Source organism: Cervus elaphus, chromosome 22 (assembly GCF_910594005.1).
Source record: "Cervus elaphus chromosome 22, mCerEla1.1, whole genome shotgun sequence".
NCBI classification, from domain to species: Eukaryota; Metazoa; Chordata; class Mammalia; order Artiodactyla; family Cervidae; genus Cervus; species Cervus elaphus.
In genome coordinates, this window is record NC_057836.1 from 53443799 (window position 1) to 53457641 (window position 13843).

Genomic DNA, 13843 nt, shown 5'->3' on the forward strand with positions numbered 1-13843 from the left:
GATGGTGAAGGACAGGGAAACCCGGCGTGCTGCCTTCCTCGGGGGTGAAAAGAACTGGACACGGCTGAGCGACTGAACAACAACAGCACTGTCCACAGGCTTCCCGGGTGGCTCAGTGGTGAGGAATCCGCCTGGCAATGCGTGAGCCACAGGAGACTCATGTCCGATCCCTGGGTCGGGAAGATCCCCTGCTGGAGGAAATGGCAACCTACTCCAGTATTTTTGCCTGGGAAATCCCAGGGACAGAGGAGCCTGGTGGGCTACAGTCTGTGGGGCTGCAAAGAGTCAGACACGACTGAGCAAGCATGCACGGATACGGTCCACACTCCCTCTTCTACCTGTGAGTGAAGTCGCTCAGTCGTGTCCGACTCTTTGCGACCCCATGGACTTTAGCCTACCAGGCTCCTCAGTCCATGGGATTTTCCAGGCAAGAATACTGGAGTGGGGTGCCATTTCCTTCGCCCTCTTAAAAATCACCTGGTGCCAAAGTAGAAATAACTGACCTCCTTGGCAATACACGGCACAACATCTGTTGTAACAACGTTTTTTTAAAAATAGTATTTAGTGCTTTCTGTGTTTATCTCCCCGGCTAGTCTCTCCCTGGGAACAGTGGCCAGATCTAGTTCATTTCTGACTGTTTTTTTAGCCCCACCTGAACACCACCACCACCACCACGGGGGCCTGGGAGCTCTTAGTTTCCCAACCAGGGATGTAGCCCTAGGCCCCTGCAGTGGAAGGGAGGAGTCCTAATCTCTGGACAGCCAGGGAATTCCCTCTAGTTCATTTTTGAATACCTGACACCAAGCACCCCGCCAGACACTGGACACTAAATACATATTCACTAACTAGATGAATGAATGAATTTCGTTTTTAGCACATTTAGTGGTGTTGGAGAAGACTCTTGAGAGCCCCTTGGACTGCAAGGAGATCCAACCAGTCCATCCTAAAGGAGATCAGTCCTGGGTATTCATTGGAAGGACTGATGTTGAAGCTGAAACTCCAATACTCTGGTCAACTGATGCGAAGAGCTGGCTCATTGGAAAAGACCCTGATGCTGGGAAAGATTGAGGGCAGGAGGAGAAGGGGACGACAGAGGATGCGATGGTTGGATGGCATCACCGACACAATGGACATGGGTTTGGGTGGACTCCGGGAGTTGGTGATGGACAGGGAGGCCTGGCGTGCTGCAGTTCATGGGATCGCAAAGAGTCGGACTGGACGGAGCGACTGAAATGAACTGAACTGAACTGAGTCCTCCAAATTCCTCTTTCAACAATACGGTTAGATGGCAGGAGGGGAAAAGAGATCTATAACAGCGTCTCCTCTTAGCGTTGTGAAAAACCAGGATTGGCTGATCATTGTAAATGCAGGAAGGGTTTTGCGCTCAAAAACACTGGTGCCCAAGCAGCACTGTCTGGGGCACGGCCTCCTTACAGAGGCCTGTGCTGTGTGGTCGCCAACACAAGCCAGTTTCAAGGATCCCTGCCAGGCCCGAGGAGCGCACCGCGCGTGCGCAATCACGGGGGCTCGCGCCTGTCTTCCGCCCCTCCGCCCTCCAGGTGGCGCTGCGGGCCCGGCCGCCGCCGCCGCCGCCGCCGCCGCAGCCGTCTCTAGCCCGGCTAGACTGGGGCGGCGCCGGCTGCCTCGGGGGCCGCGCGACCGCCTCCGCGGCGAGGAGGGCGTGGGCTCCCGGCTCCCGGAAGCGGCGGCCGCGGCGTGGAGCCGAGCGGGCGTCGGTCCCCGGAGCGGCAATGCGCGGCGGCCGGAGGCTGTGACCTGAGCGCGGCGGCCCTGCGGGGGCCGCGGAATGGCGGCTCGTTGAGGCTGCAGCGGCGGCGTCTCCGACTCCCCGGGCGCGGCGCGGCGTGGCGGCGGCCGGGGTGATGCTGCTCAAGCTCTTGCAGAGACAGACCTATACCTGCCTGTCCCACAGGTATGGGCTCTACGTCTGTTTCGTGGGCGTCGTTGTCACCATCGTCTCCGCCTTCCAGTTCGGAGAGGTGAGTAGCGGGCCGGGAGCCCTGGACCGGCACGACCGCGCGGTGTCCCGGCCCCGGCGCGCTGCACTCTCGCCTCCCCATCCTCCCTGCAGACACGGGGATGAGCCCGGCGCCTGCCCTTCCCTCGGGGGCGCCGCCAACTCAGAGCTCCTCTCCGGGCTGCGGCTTCAGCATCTGGGGTCCAGATCTCGCCTCCCGACGGTTTGGGAGATCCGCGCTCCTTCTGCCGAATCCTTTTCCCTCCAGGTGCCTTCAGCAGGGTCCCCGAGTCATTTGACTTTCTCCCTAAGGCCTTGTTCTGCACGCCGCCCCCCTCCCGGGACCCAGAGTTCCTAAATTTCACCAATTCTCAGTCCTTGCCCCTCCTGCGGCTTCCTCCTCTAATGTCACCCTTGTAACCTTTTCCCTTTACAGAGGCGCTTTATATTCTTAATCCTGTTTCTTCCCGGATCTCGAAACTTTGTCCAAGAGGGGTGTTTTCTTGGCCCGTGAATTTGCTGTGGGGAGAGTGTACTGGCCCCAAATTTAAAGGACTTACACGTGAAAGGTGGTTTTTTTTTTTCTTCGTTACATTTTTGCTCTCTTATTTGAGACAGCTTAATCTGTTAATCTTCAGAGGCTGTACTGGTAGATGTGCGTACACTGGTGTGGGAGCGCCGCTGACAGCTCCTGCTCTTCTCTATCTTGAGATCAGCTGAGGCTAGGGCCCCTTCATGTGACCACGACGCCCTTAACCATCTGGGACTCCAGCACCGGATCTCTAGGGAACCAGCACAAGCCTTCAGGTCATGGGATATGCTAATAACTTCGGTTCCGGATCACACAAGCCCAGCCTTTCCTAATCTGCTCTTAGTTGATAACGCATAAAGCAACTGGGTAGGACTGTAAACCCCAAAGGGTCGGAGCAACAGGTCTGGCAGGTGGAAACACCCAGGTTTAATAGATTTTGTGCCCCTCTGGATATGGACTTTAAACATTTTCTTGAGTGAAACAGCCCTTTGGTTGAGGTTGCCTAGTTATTTCACGATTGACCATCCAGTATGGTATTCTTTGTTATAAACAAATGTGTAGGAGATTATGAGTAGGTGAGAACTGAAAGTGTACCTGGATGTGATTTTAGAGAACACCCCATTATAAAATGTGGCAGTAGCAACTGGAAGAAAGTTGTGTTTTCAGGTTGTTAGAAATCCATCTCTTTGTTTTAATATATATACGTATTTTGGGGGTGGGTGGGTAAGAGGTTGCAAAACGTTTTAAAATGAACAGAATGCTGTTCAGAAATGCCACATGATACATTTGCTGTGTACACAGAATATATATACATTTCCAGTATGAAGTCTGGACCCATGCTGGATTCTGGGCTCCATAAGAGAGGGTGCTGTCTTTAACCACTGTGACCAGGCGCTGTGCCAGGTAATGCCAGAGTATACAGTCTAAATATTTGTCTGATGAGTGAATAAATTATTTGGGACAATTTCCAGGTTTCCAGTTTTAGTAGTTCTTGGTCTAGGGGCTGATGAAAATAAGTCTTATTAAGTAAGGGTTGAGAAAGCGACCCAGACCTCTAAGTGTGAAATACGTACCTAGTATTATACCACCTGCTGCCCTGTTCTGTTTCATGCATTGCACTTTAATACAGTGGTCGTGTGTATACCTAGTTGTGTCTTATTCCTGATAGAAGATTTGTAAGGCGAGTGCAGAGAAAAAGAGAGCGAGTCAGGCAGTCAGGCAAGAAGAGGAAATTTATTAGAGGGAAAAGACAGGGTGATTGGCTCTGAAGGAGAACCAGCGTTCTCCCTTTCTGACGGAGTCCTTCTTATACCCCACCAATGAAAAAGTCTCTGAAGGGATGGTCTCTGAAGGGTAGCCGGAGGTCTGGAATCTGGTGGTCTTGCAGCTTTGAGAAGATAAGCGCCATTGAGATAACGGGATGCCATTTGGGCAACTTGGTCAGTCTCACAGATCAGTGTGATTTTGTTCTTTGTTTGCAAGGTTGACATAAAGAGCCATCTTATCAATGAGACCCCATGTAGGCCCTATCATTCCAGCCTTTTGATTTAGGATAAGGTCCGAAGGTCAGTCATCTGCAACTGCTTCCTTTGGGACAGGGGCTTCGTGGGGGTAAGGTAAGAAAAGGCTGGAATGTGTGTCAAGGGGGTTTGTGTGGGGTCGAAGTTTTTGATCATCTGAGTGAGTTAGAAGTAGTTCATGGATAGTTCAGTTGGTGAAGGCTTGTAAGTGGTCCTGAAGAAATTTTGGAAAAAGATGCATTAAACATGAGCTGAAAGTTAGAATAAGGGTAAGTAGAAGGAGAGGGCTTAGGAAAGGTAAGACCCAGGGCATCCAATTCCAGTTGGTTAACCAGTTTTCCCATGAATTACTGAGGTGCTGGTGTATTCTCCAGGCCCTGTTTGTCAGATTTCCTGCTGCTTCCTTTACAATGCCTGATTTATTGGTGTAGAAACAGCAGGCTTCCTCCAAAAATAGGCACAGGCCTCCTTTTTCTGCTGTGAGGAGGTCTAATCCCCTTCTGTTTTGGAGGACCACGGCTGCCAGGGATTCTAGCTGGTTTTGGATAGTGAAAAGGCTATTAGCTATTTCTTCTAGGCTGTCAGTGAGGTCTTTAGAAAGACTTTGATAGTAATTTAAAGAGGTTGTGAGTCCTGTGGTCCCTGTCCCAATCCCAGCGGCTATCCCTAAACCGATTAATAGAGGAATGAATTGAATTGCCCGTCTGGGTTGCTTATGAGTTAGTGGGATAGCAAGGGTCTGATTGTTAGGAGCAATAGAAATATCTGGGGCCAGATACACCAGGGTGCATGCTCCTGTTCAGTTAGTGGGAAGACATAAATAAGTAGTGGTTCCACATAAGAAAAATATTCCAGGAGTAAGAAGACAACAGCTGAAATCAAAAACAAATAGGAGTCTTTCTGGGAACTTGTTAGTAGTCTCTGAAACTGACAGTGAACTTACCAGTGTAGTCCCTACAAGAGGAGTATTTACATCATATGCAGAAGGGAGTCTCCCTGAGAAAGTAAGAGAATGTCCTGCAGTTCCTGAGACGTGATAGACAGATCGGCCTGAAGGGAAGGAGATATGTGAAGTGATTACAAAGGTGTGGCGGTATAGTTCCTAGTTGGGGGTAAGAATTGTTCATAGAGTTTTGTCTGGAAAAACGGAAAGGAGCCTGTTGTAGACGACTGTCAGAAGTGGTGGGTGTTAATGAGCAGTAACCAGGCTAGGTCCGAGGGTGGGCTTGGGATAGTAATTGAGGCTTTGAATTTTGAGAGAAGGTCTCTCCCAAGAATAGGAGTGGGGCATTTTGGGAGTATGAGAAAAGATGGGAAAATGGAGTATCTTGAAGTGTGCAAGGTAGAGGCTCGGTTATCCGTGGTGTAGATATTAAACCATCAGCCCCCATAACAGACCTGGGAGACCTTGGTTTCTCCGGAGTAGGCAGGCATAGGAGACTAAGTGGCCCCCGTGTCAATGAAAAAGGAGATCGGCTTACCTGCCACTGTAAGTTACCTGGGCTCCGTGGAGGTGATGAGAGTCGGGGCCCGGGGCCCTGGGCACCTTCGGTCTAAAGCGGAGAGTCCGAGGAGGCTGGGCAGAGCTGGGCCGGAGGACTCCTGCCCAGGACCAGGAGGGGATGTCCGGATCCCCGGAGGGGACCTTCCAGTGTCCCTTCATGCCACAGCTGGGACGCGGACCTGGAGGGGCCTTGGCTGTAGGAATGAGCGGCCCAGGGGCCTTCTTTGGCACATTTGTAGCAGGGCCCAGGTGGCTTCCTTTCTTTCTTGGTTGATGGAGGCTTGGAGCCATGTAGGGCAGTGGCTAAAAGGTGGTTGGTATTTGGCCTGATCTCGTTGGGCCTTCTCTAGCTTTGCCTGATCTTCCCGGTTATTGAAAATCTTAAAGGCTAAATTTTAAAAGATCTCGTTGAGGGGTTTGAGGGCTTTCTTCTGCCTTTTTTAGTTTCTTTTAGATACCTAGAGACGACTGGGAGATAAAATCGGTATTAAGGACAATGGTGCTCTCTGCTGAAGTGGGGTCTAATTTTGTATATTTCTGTAGTGCTTCCATTAACCTGGCTAGAAGTTGTGCTGGGTTTTCATCTAGCTCTTGAGTTACTTCCTGAAGCTGATCAAAGTTGATGGCTTTATGCCCTGCCTTTTCAAGGCACACAATGAGGCAGGCAACTGTGTGATTACGGGCTGCTCGTCCGGTCTCCCTGCCTGATAACCCCAGTTGGGATCTTCTCGGGGGACAGATGTCGCCCCTACAGGCCCCGTGTCGTCTGTCCTGGGTACCTCATCAGCATGCGCCTGAGAGGCTGGCCGTACTCGTTCCTTCTCTTCTGGGAGAAGAGTGGAGGAAAGTGTGATGCAAATATCATGCCAGGTTAAGTCAAGACTGGGTAAGATATTTGAATTCTTTTAGATAATTATCCGGGTCTGAGGAGAAGGAGCCAAGACGCTTTTTAGTCTGAGATAGGTCGGTGAGGGAGAATGGGATGGGAACCTGAGCGGTGCTTTCTGCTTCAGCTGCTTCCTGGAAAGGGGGGCCGGGCGGGGACGGAGTAGGGCCCTGCAGTGTTCCCTGTTTTATTTTATTTTATTTTTTTACAGAAGTTTATTCTTAAATGTACAATAGGTTCCAAGACAACGCTTCATTCTAGCTATAGGCGGCAACAGTCCCTGTTTTTAAAGTGTTCAGACCAGGTAAAGCCTTGGGACCTTCAGGGTAGAGGGTGGGGCTGAGGTCTCCGAGCTCATCTCAGGCCCAGGCTGGGGAGTGGGGTGGGGAGCTGTGCCTGAGAAAGAGGGAGGGTGGGGGACCTAAGGTGGAGGTTGTGGAGCTGGATCTGGAGTGGCTGCAAGGGGATTGGGAGCCATGGGGAGTTGGCCGTGGTCCGAAGGGTTGAAGGAAGAAGAAGAAAAGTCTGAATAGGGATCGGGAGACATTGTATTAGGAGGATGTGGCCCAGAGTGGGCTTGGAGTATTTGAGAAGTAGGACAGAATTCAGAGAGAGGGTTGAGAGCGAAGAGCAAAGCAAGACTGAACGTGAGGGATTTCTAACCACTTGCCATCACAGCGGCAGAAGTTATCGAGGTCCCGTGGAGTATTACAATCGAGAGTTCCGTTTCTGGCCATTGGGACCTGTTATCAAGTCTGTATTCCGGCTAAACAGTGTTAGAATAGTAAATAAGTCTTTTTTGGTCTTATCTCCCCTTGGAAGCCCAAAGCTTTTAGGTTTTGAAGAAGGCATCCTGGAGGAGTAGATTTTGAGGGCTGGGATTGAGAATTTCCCATTGTGGCCGAATAGGGAGGTTAACAAGGGCAAGAGAAAGCAAGGAGAAAGGTCCAAGAGAAAAGGCATCCCTGTTCTCAGGACTTTCTCAGAGAGTAATAATAGTCTGCTTTGAAATGGGCGTCTGCTATTTCAAAGTCAGACAGGGCACAAGGCCTGAAGGCCGTGGGGATCCTCCCGCCGAGCGCAGGGGTTTGGAAAAGAGGCCAGAGAGAGGATCCGAGGAAGTGGGATTGCACTCACCCTTGTGAGCGGTGGATGAAATGTGGGCTGGTGTGTGGATGTCAGTCTAGCAGGGCAAGCGGAGAGCTCGTCCCAGGGAGGGGACCACCCAGCTGCGGTGGATCTTCCCCCCTGGGTTCCGGCGCCAGAATGTAAGGCGAGTGCAGAGAGGAAGAGAGTGAGCCAGACAGTCAGGCAAGAAAAGGAAATTTGTTAGAGGGGAAAGAGAGGGTGACTGGCTCTTAAGGAGAACCAGCGTTCTCCCTTTCTGACGGAGTCCTTCTTATACCCCACCAATGAAAAAGTCTCTGAAGGGATGGTCACGTAGCCAGAGGTCTGGAATCTGGTGGTCTTGCAGCTTTGAGAAGATAAGAGCCATTGAGATAACGGGATGCCATTTGGGCCATTTGGTCAGTCTCACAGGTCATCTTTTTTTGGGTGTTAGTTCTAAAAGTTCTTGTAGGTCTTCAGCTTCCTCAGCATTACTGGTCAGGGCATAGACTTGAATTACCATGATATTGAATGGTTTGCCTTGGAAAAGAACAGAGATCATTCTGTCGTTTTTGAGATTGCATCCAAGTACTGCATTTCAGACTCTTTTGTTGACTGATGGCTACTCCTGAACTGAACTGAACACATATTGTAATTTTATTCTTCGTTTGCAAAGATAACTAGCCATCTTATCAATGAAACTCCATGTAGGCCCTATCAAGATTATTTTGGCCTGAGTACTTTTAAGTTTTAAATTTTATGTGTTCCACACCTGGTTATTTATTTACCAAAAGAAAGTCTAGAAATGGCCGCAGATCTTAAAGTTTGGAACTCTTAAGCTCATGTCTATGGTTTCTCAAATAGCCTGTGATCTTGTATGATCTTCAAAAGGATACTTAACCTTTCCAATCTTCAGCTTCCTCATCTTTAAAAAGGAGGCAGAATTACTCTCTTCACAGGGTTCATGCATGCGTGCTAGGTCGCGTCAGTCCTGTCTGACTCTTTGTGACCCCAGGGACTGTAGCCTGCCAGGCTGCTCTGTCCACGGGATTCTCCAGGCAGGAATACTGCCTGGAGCGGGTCCCCTGCCCTCCTCCAGGGGATCTTCCTGACCCAGGGATCGAACCCCCGTCTCTTTCTTCTCCTGCATTGGCAGGCAGGTCAGGTTCTTTACCACTAGCGCCACCTGGGAATAGTGAAGATCAAATAAGTCGTGTCTGCAAAAGACCTTTCAGTTCCTGGCTCATGACAGGCTCTCATTAAGTGGTAGAACTACAGCTGCTGTTTTTATTGTCACCAACCATCTTACGCCCTCAGTACTTAATTTGAAACAGATCTCTGAAGTAGAATACGTTCACAATACAGTTAATGGTGGTGGTGGTTTAGTCTCTCAGTCCTGACTCGGTGGCCTCTTGGACTGTAGCCCACCAGGCTCTTCTGTCCATGGGATTTCCCAAGCAAGGAGACTGGTGTTGGTTACCATTTCTTTCTGCAGGGGATAGTACCAGCCTAGGGATCAAACCCACCTCTCCTGCTTGGCAGATTCTATACCACTGAGCCTCCTGGAAAGCCAGTATAGTTAATATTACCTACTTTATAATAGCTTCACTAATTGTAATGGATAGAAGGATGAAGAAGATCATTGTTAATTATGAACTCATCACTTTTGTCCCTCTCTTAGGGTAAGTGGTATTGGCTGCTACCTTTTGATAAGCCATTTGTACACTCGTCCAAATTTTTAGGAAGAAAAATGGAATTGAGGGAGGGAAGTATTAAGAGCATATATGTATATATTTTCCCTTTGAGTCAGGTACTTTCTAGAGAGACCTTGGGAACTCTGATTGAACAAAAGTGGAACCTGATCCAAACCCACAGGGAGGGCCCTCTGGGTAGGGACCAATGTCCACTGAAGTGCATTGCCTTAGGTGATGGTAGCAGGTAGACTAGCTGACCTGGGTAAGACATGTGGCCTCTGGGAGCCTCAGTTTCCTCATCTATAAATGAATGATCATCCCTTTTAGCTCAGAGACTTCTGATTTTAACTGTTTGTGCTCTGTTGATATTGTGTAGACTTTATTTTTTGGACCATGCCACGTGGCATGTGGGGTCTTAGTTCCCCGACCAGGGATCAGACCTGTGCCTCCTGCAGTGGACGTGCAGAGTCTTAACCACTGGACACCAGGGACGTCCCTGTGTTGACTTGAATACTTGCTTTTGAAGTAAAAAATGTTACTTCAGAGTCATCATCATTACTTAGTACATTTTATGTGCAAATCCACAATCCCATATCTGAAAATTCTACTGAATTACCTCAGTATCTTTTGGAATGAAACGTGTGAGTATTCACAGTCAGTAAGGAAAATAAAGACTATAAATAACTTCAAGTCAGTTTAGGTCAGGTTTTGCCACCAAATGAGGTCAGGTCAGGGTTTGCTGCCAAATAAAGATCTGCAGTGTTGAGAGCTTTTTGGATTTTCGGATTGTGAATAAAGGGTTGTAGATCACCTCTGGGTGTGTGAGTATCAGCGTGCATGCATGTGTATAAAATATATCACTTCCTTTACGTGTCTAAGGAAGTGGTATATTCCTAAGTATGGAAACAAAGAAGTATCCGAAAATGAACTTCAATGAGGAAGTCAGACAAGTTCAGATGGAATCTGCCCGTGTGGGGCAGGAACTTTTCCCTGGCCTCTCTCCTCTTTTGCTCACCTGCCTTCTTTTCATTTTGAATTAGTTAGATACTGTTCAGTGAAAAAGGACTGAAAACTGGGTCCAACTCCAGTTTCTCATACTGGCTCAGTTTCAAGAAAGAAATTAGTAATGTTTGTATTTGATTAGCTCCCTCATTAAACAGATACGTTTTGAGTGTGTTCTTTGCCAGAGGCAAGAAGTAGGTGAAGTTACAGGAACCTGGCCTGAGAACTGGGAGGCAGCCTCTGGCCTGGTTCTAGCTCCACCGTAAACTGACCCTCAGTGGTATTGCTTTGTGTAGATTCCTTTTGAGGGTGGGGAAGATTTTCATTATTAAAAACGGTTTAAAACTTCTAGACTGGATTTCTGACACCCGCATTTTTTCTTTAATGTTCTGTGAATTTACATATATTGGATGTTTCACATGGGGAAGCATGAATTATAATGTAATGGAGTTTGTGCTACAGAAAAAATGCCCGTGGCTGCCTTGAGCCTCTTTTTTTGGCCATGCCACAAGGGTTGCAGGATCTTAGTTCCCCGACCAGGGATTGAAAGCACGGAATCCTAACACTGGATGGCCAAGGAATTCCTGTACTGAGCCTCTTTAAATGGTATCTTTTTTTTGGTGGGGGGGAGGATGGGGGGGGTGCACGGTTTGGAAGAGATACAGACTCTCGATGTCAAAGCAGAGACCCTGTCATTTTTCCCTGCTGTATTCTTTAGCACCTCAAAAGTGCTTGGTACCCAGTAGGTGCCAAATAAATGCTTGATGGGTGAATGAATGAATTGGGGTGATCTTAACCAACATCTCTTTAAGCTCATTTCCAGTAAAGGTAAGTTTGCTACTCTGATGTAGATCGCCTGTAGTTGCCTTTTATTTCTCAGACATGATTGATCAGGTTGTACCCTACATGGTGGAAGATACTGTCAGATATGAAGAATTTTGTACATACAGCTCATCCTTGGTCATCTTTGTCAGGTTGAGATGAGGCCATGATATACCTGTGAGTAACAGTACAAGAGAGTAAGTGATTGAATGCCTGAGTAGGTACACAATAATGGCTTAGAAAATCAGAGGAGGGGAAGAGAATTATGGGTCGAAACATTCTAGGGGAAGTTGAGACTGTTACAAGGAGGCGGGAGCCTTTTCTTTTTGAATTATTAGTGGTTTAAAATTGGCATTGGTATTAGCCAGCAGCACTTGGTTGCAAGTGAGAGAATCCCACCTCGGACCTGGGTTAGGAGAAAAGGTAGTTTTTTGATTCATGTAATTGAAAAATATAGGGTGAAATTTCTGGTAGGATGAGATCTAGGTGCTCGAATGTTATCATCAGTTCTCTTTGTTCCTGCTCTGCAGGGTTTAGTGAGTTTAGTTCTGACAGGCCCTCCCCGTTTGGGAGCCAGGGTTGCTGGCAGCAGCTCCAGCAGCTAGTCTTCCAATTTAGTAACCTTCCTCATCAGTGCCAGCTAGACCCAGGACGGGAGTGAGTGCCCTTGTGCCCTCGTTAACCACCTGGATCATCCCTGGAGCTCCGGTGATAGGTGGGACTGTCAGTTTCAACTAAACCAGGTAAAGTGAGAGGGACTCCCCAGAGGGAAATTAGGAGGCTGCTATCAAAAAGGGCCAGAGCAGCAGATGTCCTAGGCTGGCTGAGACAAAGCCCATTTCCCTGACCTTAACATGGACACATTGACCCTGTGAAGGTGATGGCCTTTAGCCCTTTACCTTGTTCTGGAAGATGTGAAAGTGGGTTGTTTCCGTTTTTAATGTCATGTTGTTAAATTACCATGTTTTTCATTTTTAATATCATGTTGTTATTTGTAAAACTTGTATTCTTGGGTGGGTGTATTAATGTGGAGTTTTGTTAAACACAGTGCAAGTGTGCCCTCATAATCTTTTAGTAATGATGCAATATATATTTTTAATGGGTAATAGTTGTATTCAACTTGACTTACTCTTAAATAGTGTTGACCTTATTAATGACATTAAGTAGGACATTAAGAGAAAAAAACTTAACCCAACCTTTTTGCAGCATCTGTCACCCCCTGTGTATGGAAATGCTCACTCCCTCTTTCTTCAAGAAGACCCCCCCGCCTTGTTCTCCTTCTCCACTCACTGTTCTTTCTCAGACTTTAATGCTGGGTCTCCCCAGGCTTTGCTCCTTGCCGTCTTCTCTTGGGCGGGGTTGTCCTGTCTCAGACCCCCATCCTGATGCTTGTGACTCTGTTACCATGTCCAGGCTTGCTCTGCTGACCCCATGATAGGCCAGTGAGTCCAAGAGACAAGCTGTGGAGGCAAGGAACACGACTTTATTGGGAAAGCCGGCCGACTGAGAAGATGGCAGACTCAAAATAACCTTCTTGTTGGGATCTGGACACGGGTTCTTTTACTGAGCCAGAGAGAGAGAAGCAATGGGGAACCGAAGTCAAAAGGCAGAATACAGAGGAAGTAAAGTGAAAAGGGTCTTCTGTTTTGCAAAACATCTCCCAGAAGGGCGGGGCTTTGGAAAGGGCTGTGTTAATCTCTTCTTTTTTTGTGGCCATTCGCAGGTGGGTGGGGTCAGATTATCTCTTTATGAGTTGAACAAAGGCACTTTAACAGCCAGGCCCAGGGGCAGGGTCCTTTGAAACAGGCCTTTATGATTTTAATAACAGCAGCAGCTAAAAGCAAGTCAAAGAAACACTTTCCAACAAGGAGTCAGAATTGGCTTCTTCCTGCACCAGCTCCCCATCTCCAGGGCCTTGCTGCCAGGCCTGGCTGCTCACCCCCTCCTGGCTGCCTGCAGCCCAGTCCCAGCCATGTCCCTGTCCCTCCCTTTGACACAGGGTGCTTCCTCCTCACTGCCTCCAGACGTGGCTGCAGAATACTCCTTTAAATGATGTGGGATTCTTCTGGCTCCTGGGCTTTCTCGGAACATAGAGAAGAACTTGCTCCATGACCTCAGCAAACCTTTCCAGGAATTGACCTCAGTTGGGTCATAGAGCCACCCCTAATAGATAAACTTGGAAGAAGGAAGAGATTGCCTTTTGACCCATCTGATTCCTCCTGTGCAGTGGGGGCCCGTCTCCTGAAGATCTGTATGAGGAGGTGGAGTTCCACCGGGAGAGAATAGTTCTGTGTCGCTGGGGGCTCCTGACTGTGGGTGTCGTGTTGGTGAGCACAGCCGGTGGGTATCTTTACCGCCCACTTGTCCTTTCCAGTAGGGTTAGCTCTGCCTCTGCCCCTGGAGGAGACCTCTGGTGGGCCTAACTCAACCTGCTCTTGTCTCACTCTTAAGTAAGAAAAAGCCCTGTGGTTGCTTCAGATGACAAAACAGTGTCGGCTCAGCATTAAAAGCCTGCAGTCACGTGTCCAAACAGACCTTTGAGCCTGTGGAAGTTGAAGCTTCTTGCCTCCCCGGCCCAGGCCTGCTCCAGGTAGAAGGCCAACGGCTGAAGAAGGCAGTTTGGCTGGTAGGTTGTTTCTTTCTGTCCAGGAACCTGTTTCTGGGTTAGAGGACTGGATGAAGGACAGGAAATGAGGGCTGGAGAGCCCTTCCTGAACAGGTGCTGTTGCTTTGGGATTTGCTGGTGTCAAAGCTCACTCTCTTCCGAGTGCTTTCAAAGGCATCCTTCAGCGACCCCA

General features: G+C 48.7%; 1 protein-coding gene across 2 annotated transcripts in view; it reads left to right on the top strand.

Annotated features, from left to right (window-relative positions):
- Window positions 1-1642: 1642 nt before the first annotated feature.
- GNPTAB (N-acetylglucosamine-1-phosphate transferase subunits alpha and beta) overlaps window positions 1643-13843 on the top strand; it is a 78859-nt gene continuing 66658 nt past the window's right edge. Inside the window, exon 1 of one of the 2 annotated variants that reach the window (XM_043881083.1) lies at window positions 1643-2000. In XM_043881083.1, coding sequence (XP_043737018.1) covers window positions 1884-2000 — 117 coding nt within the window. In that variant the 5' untranslated portion in view covers window positions 1643-1883. The remainder of the gene's footprint in view (window positions 2001-13843) is intronic. The other variant, XM_043881084.1, reaches the window with a different exon arrangement.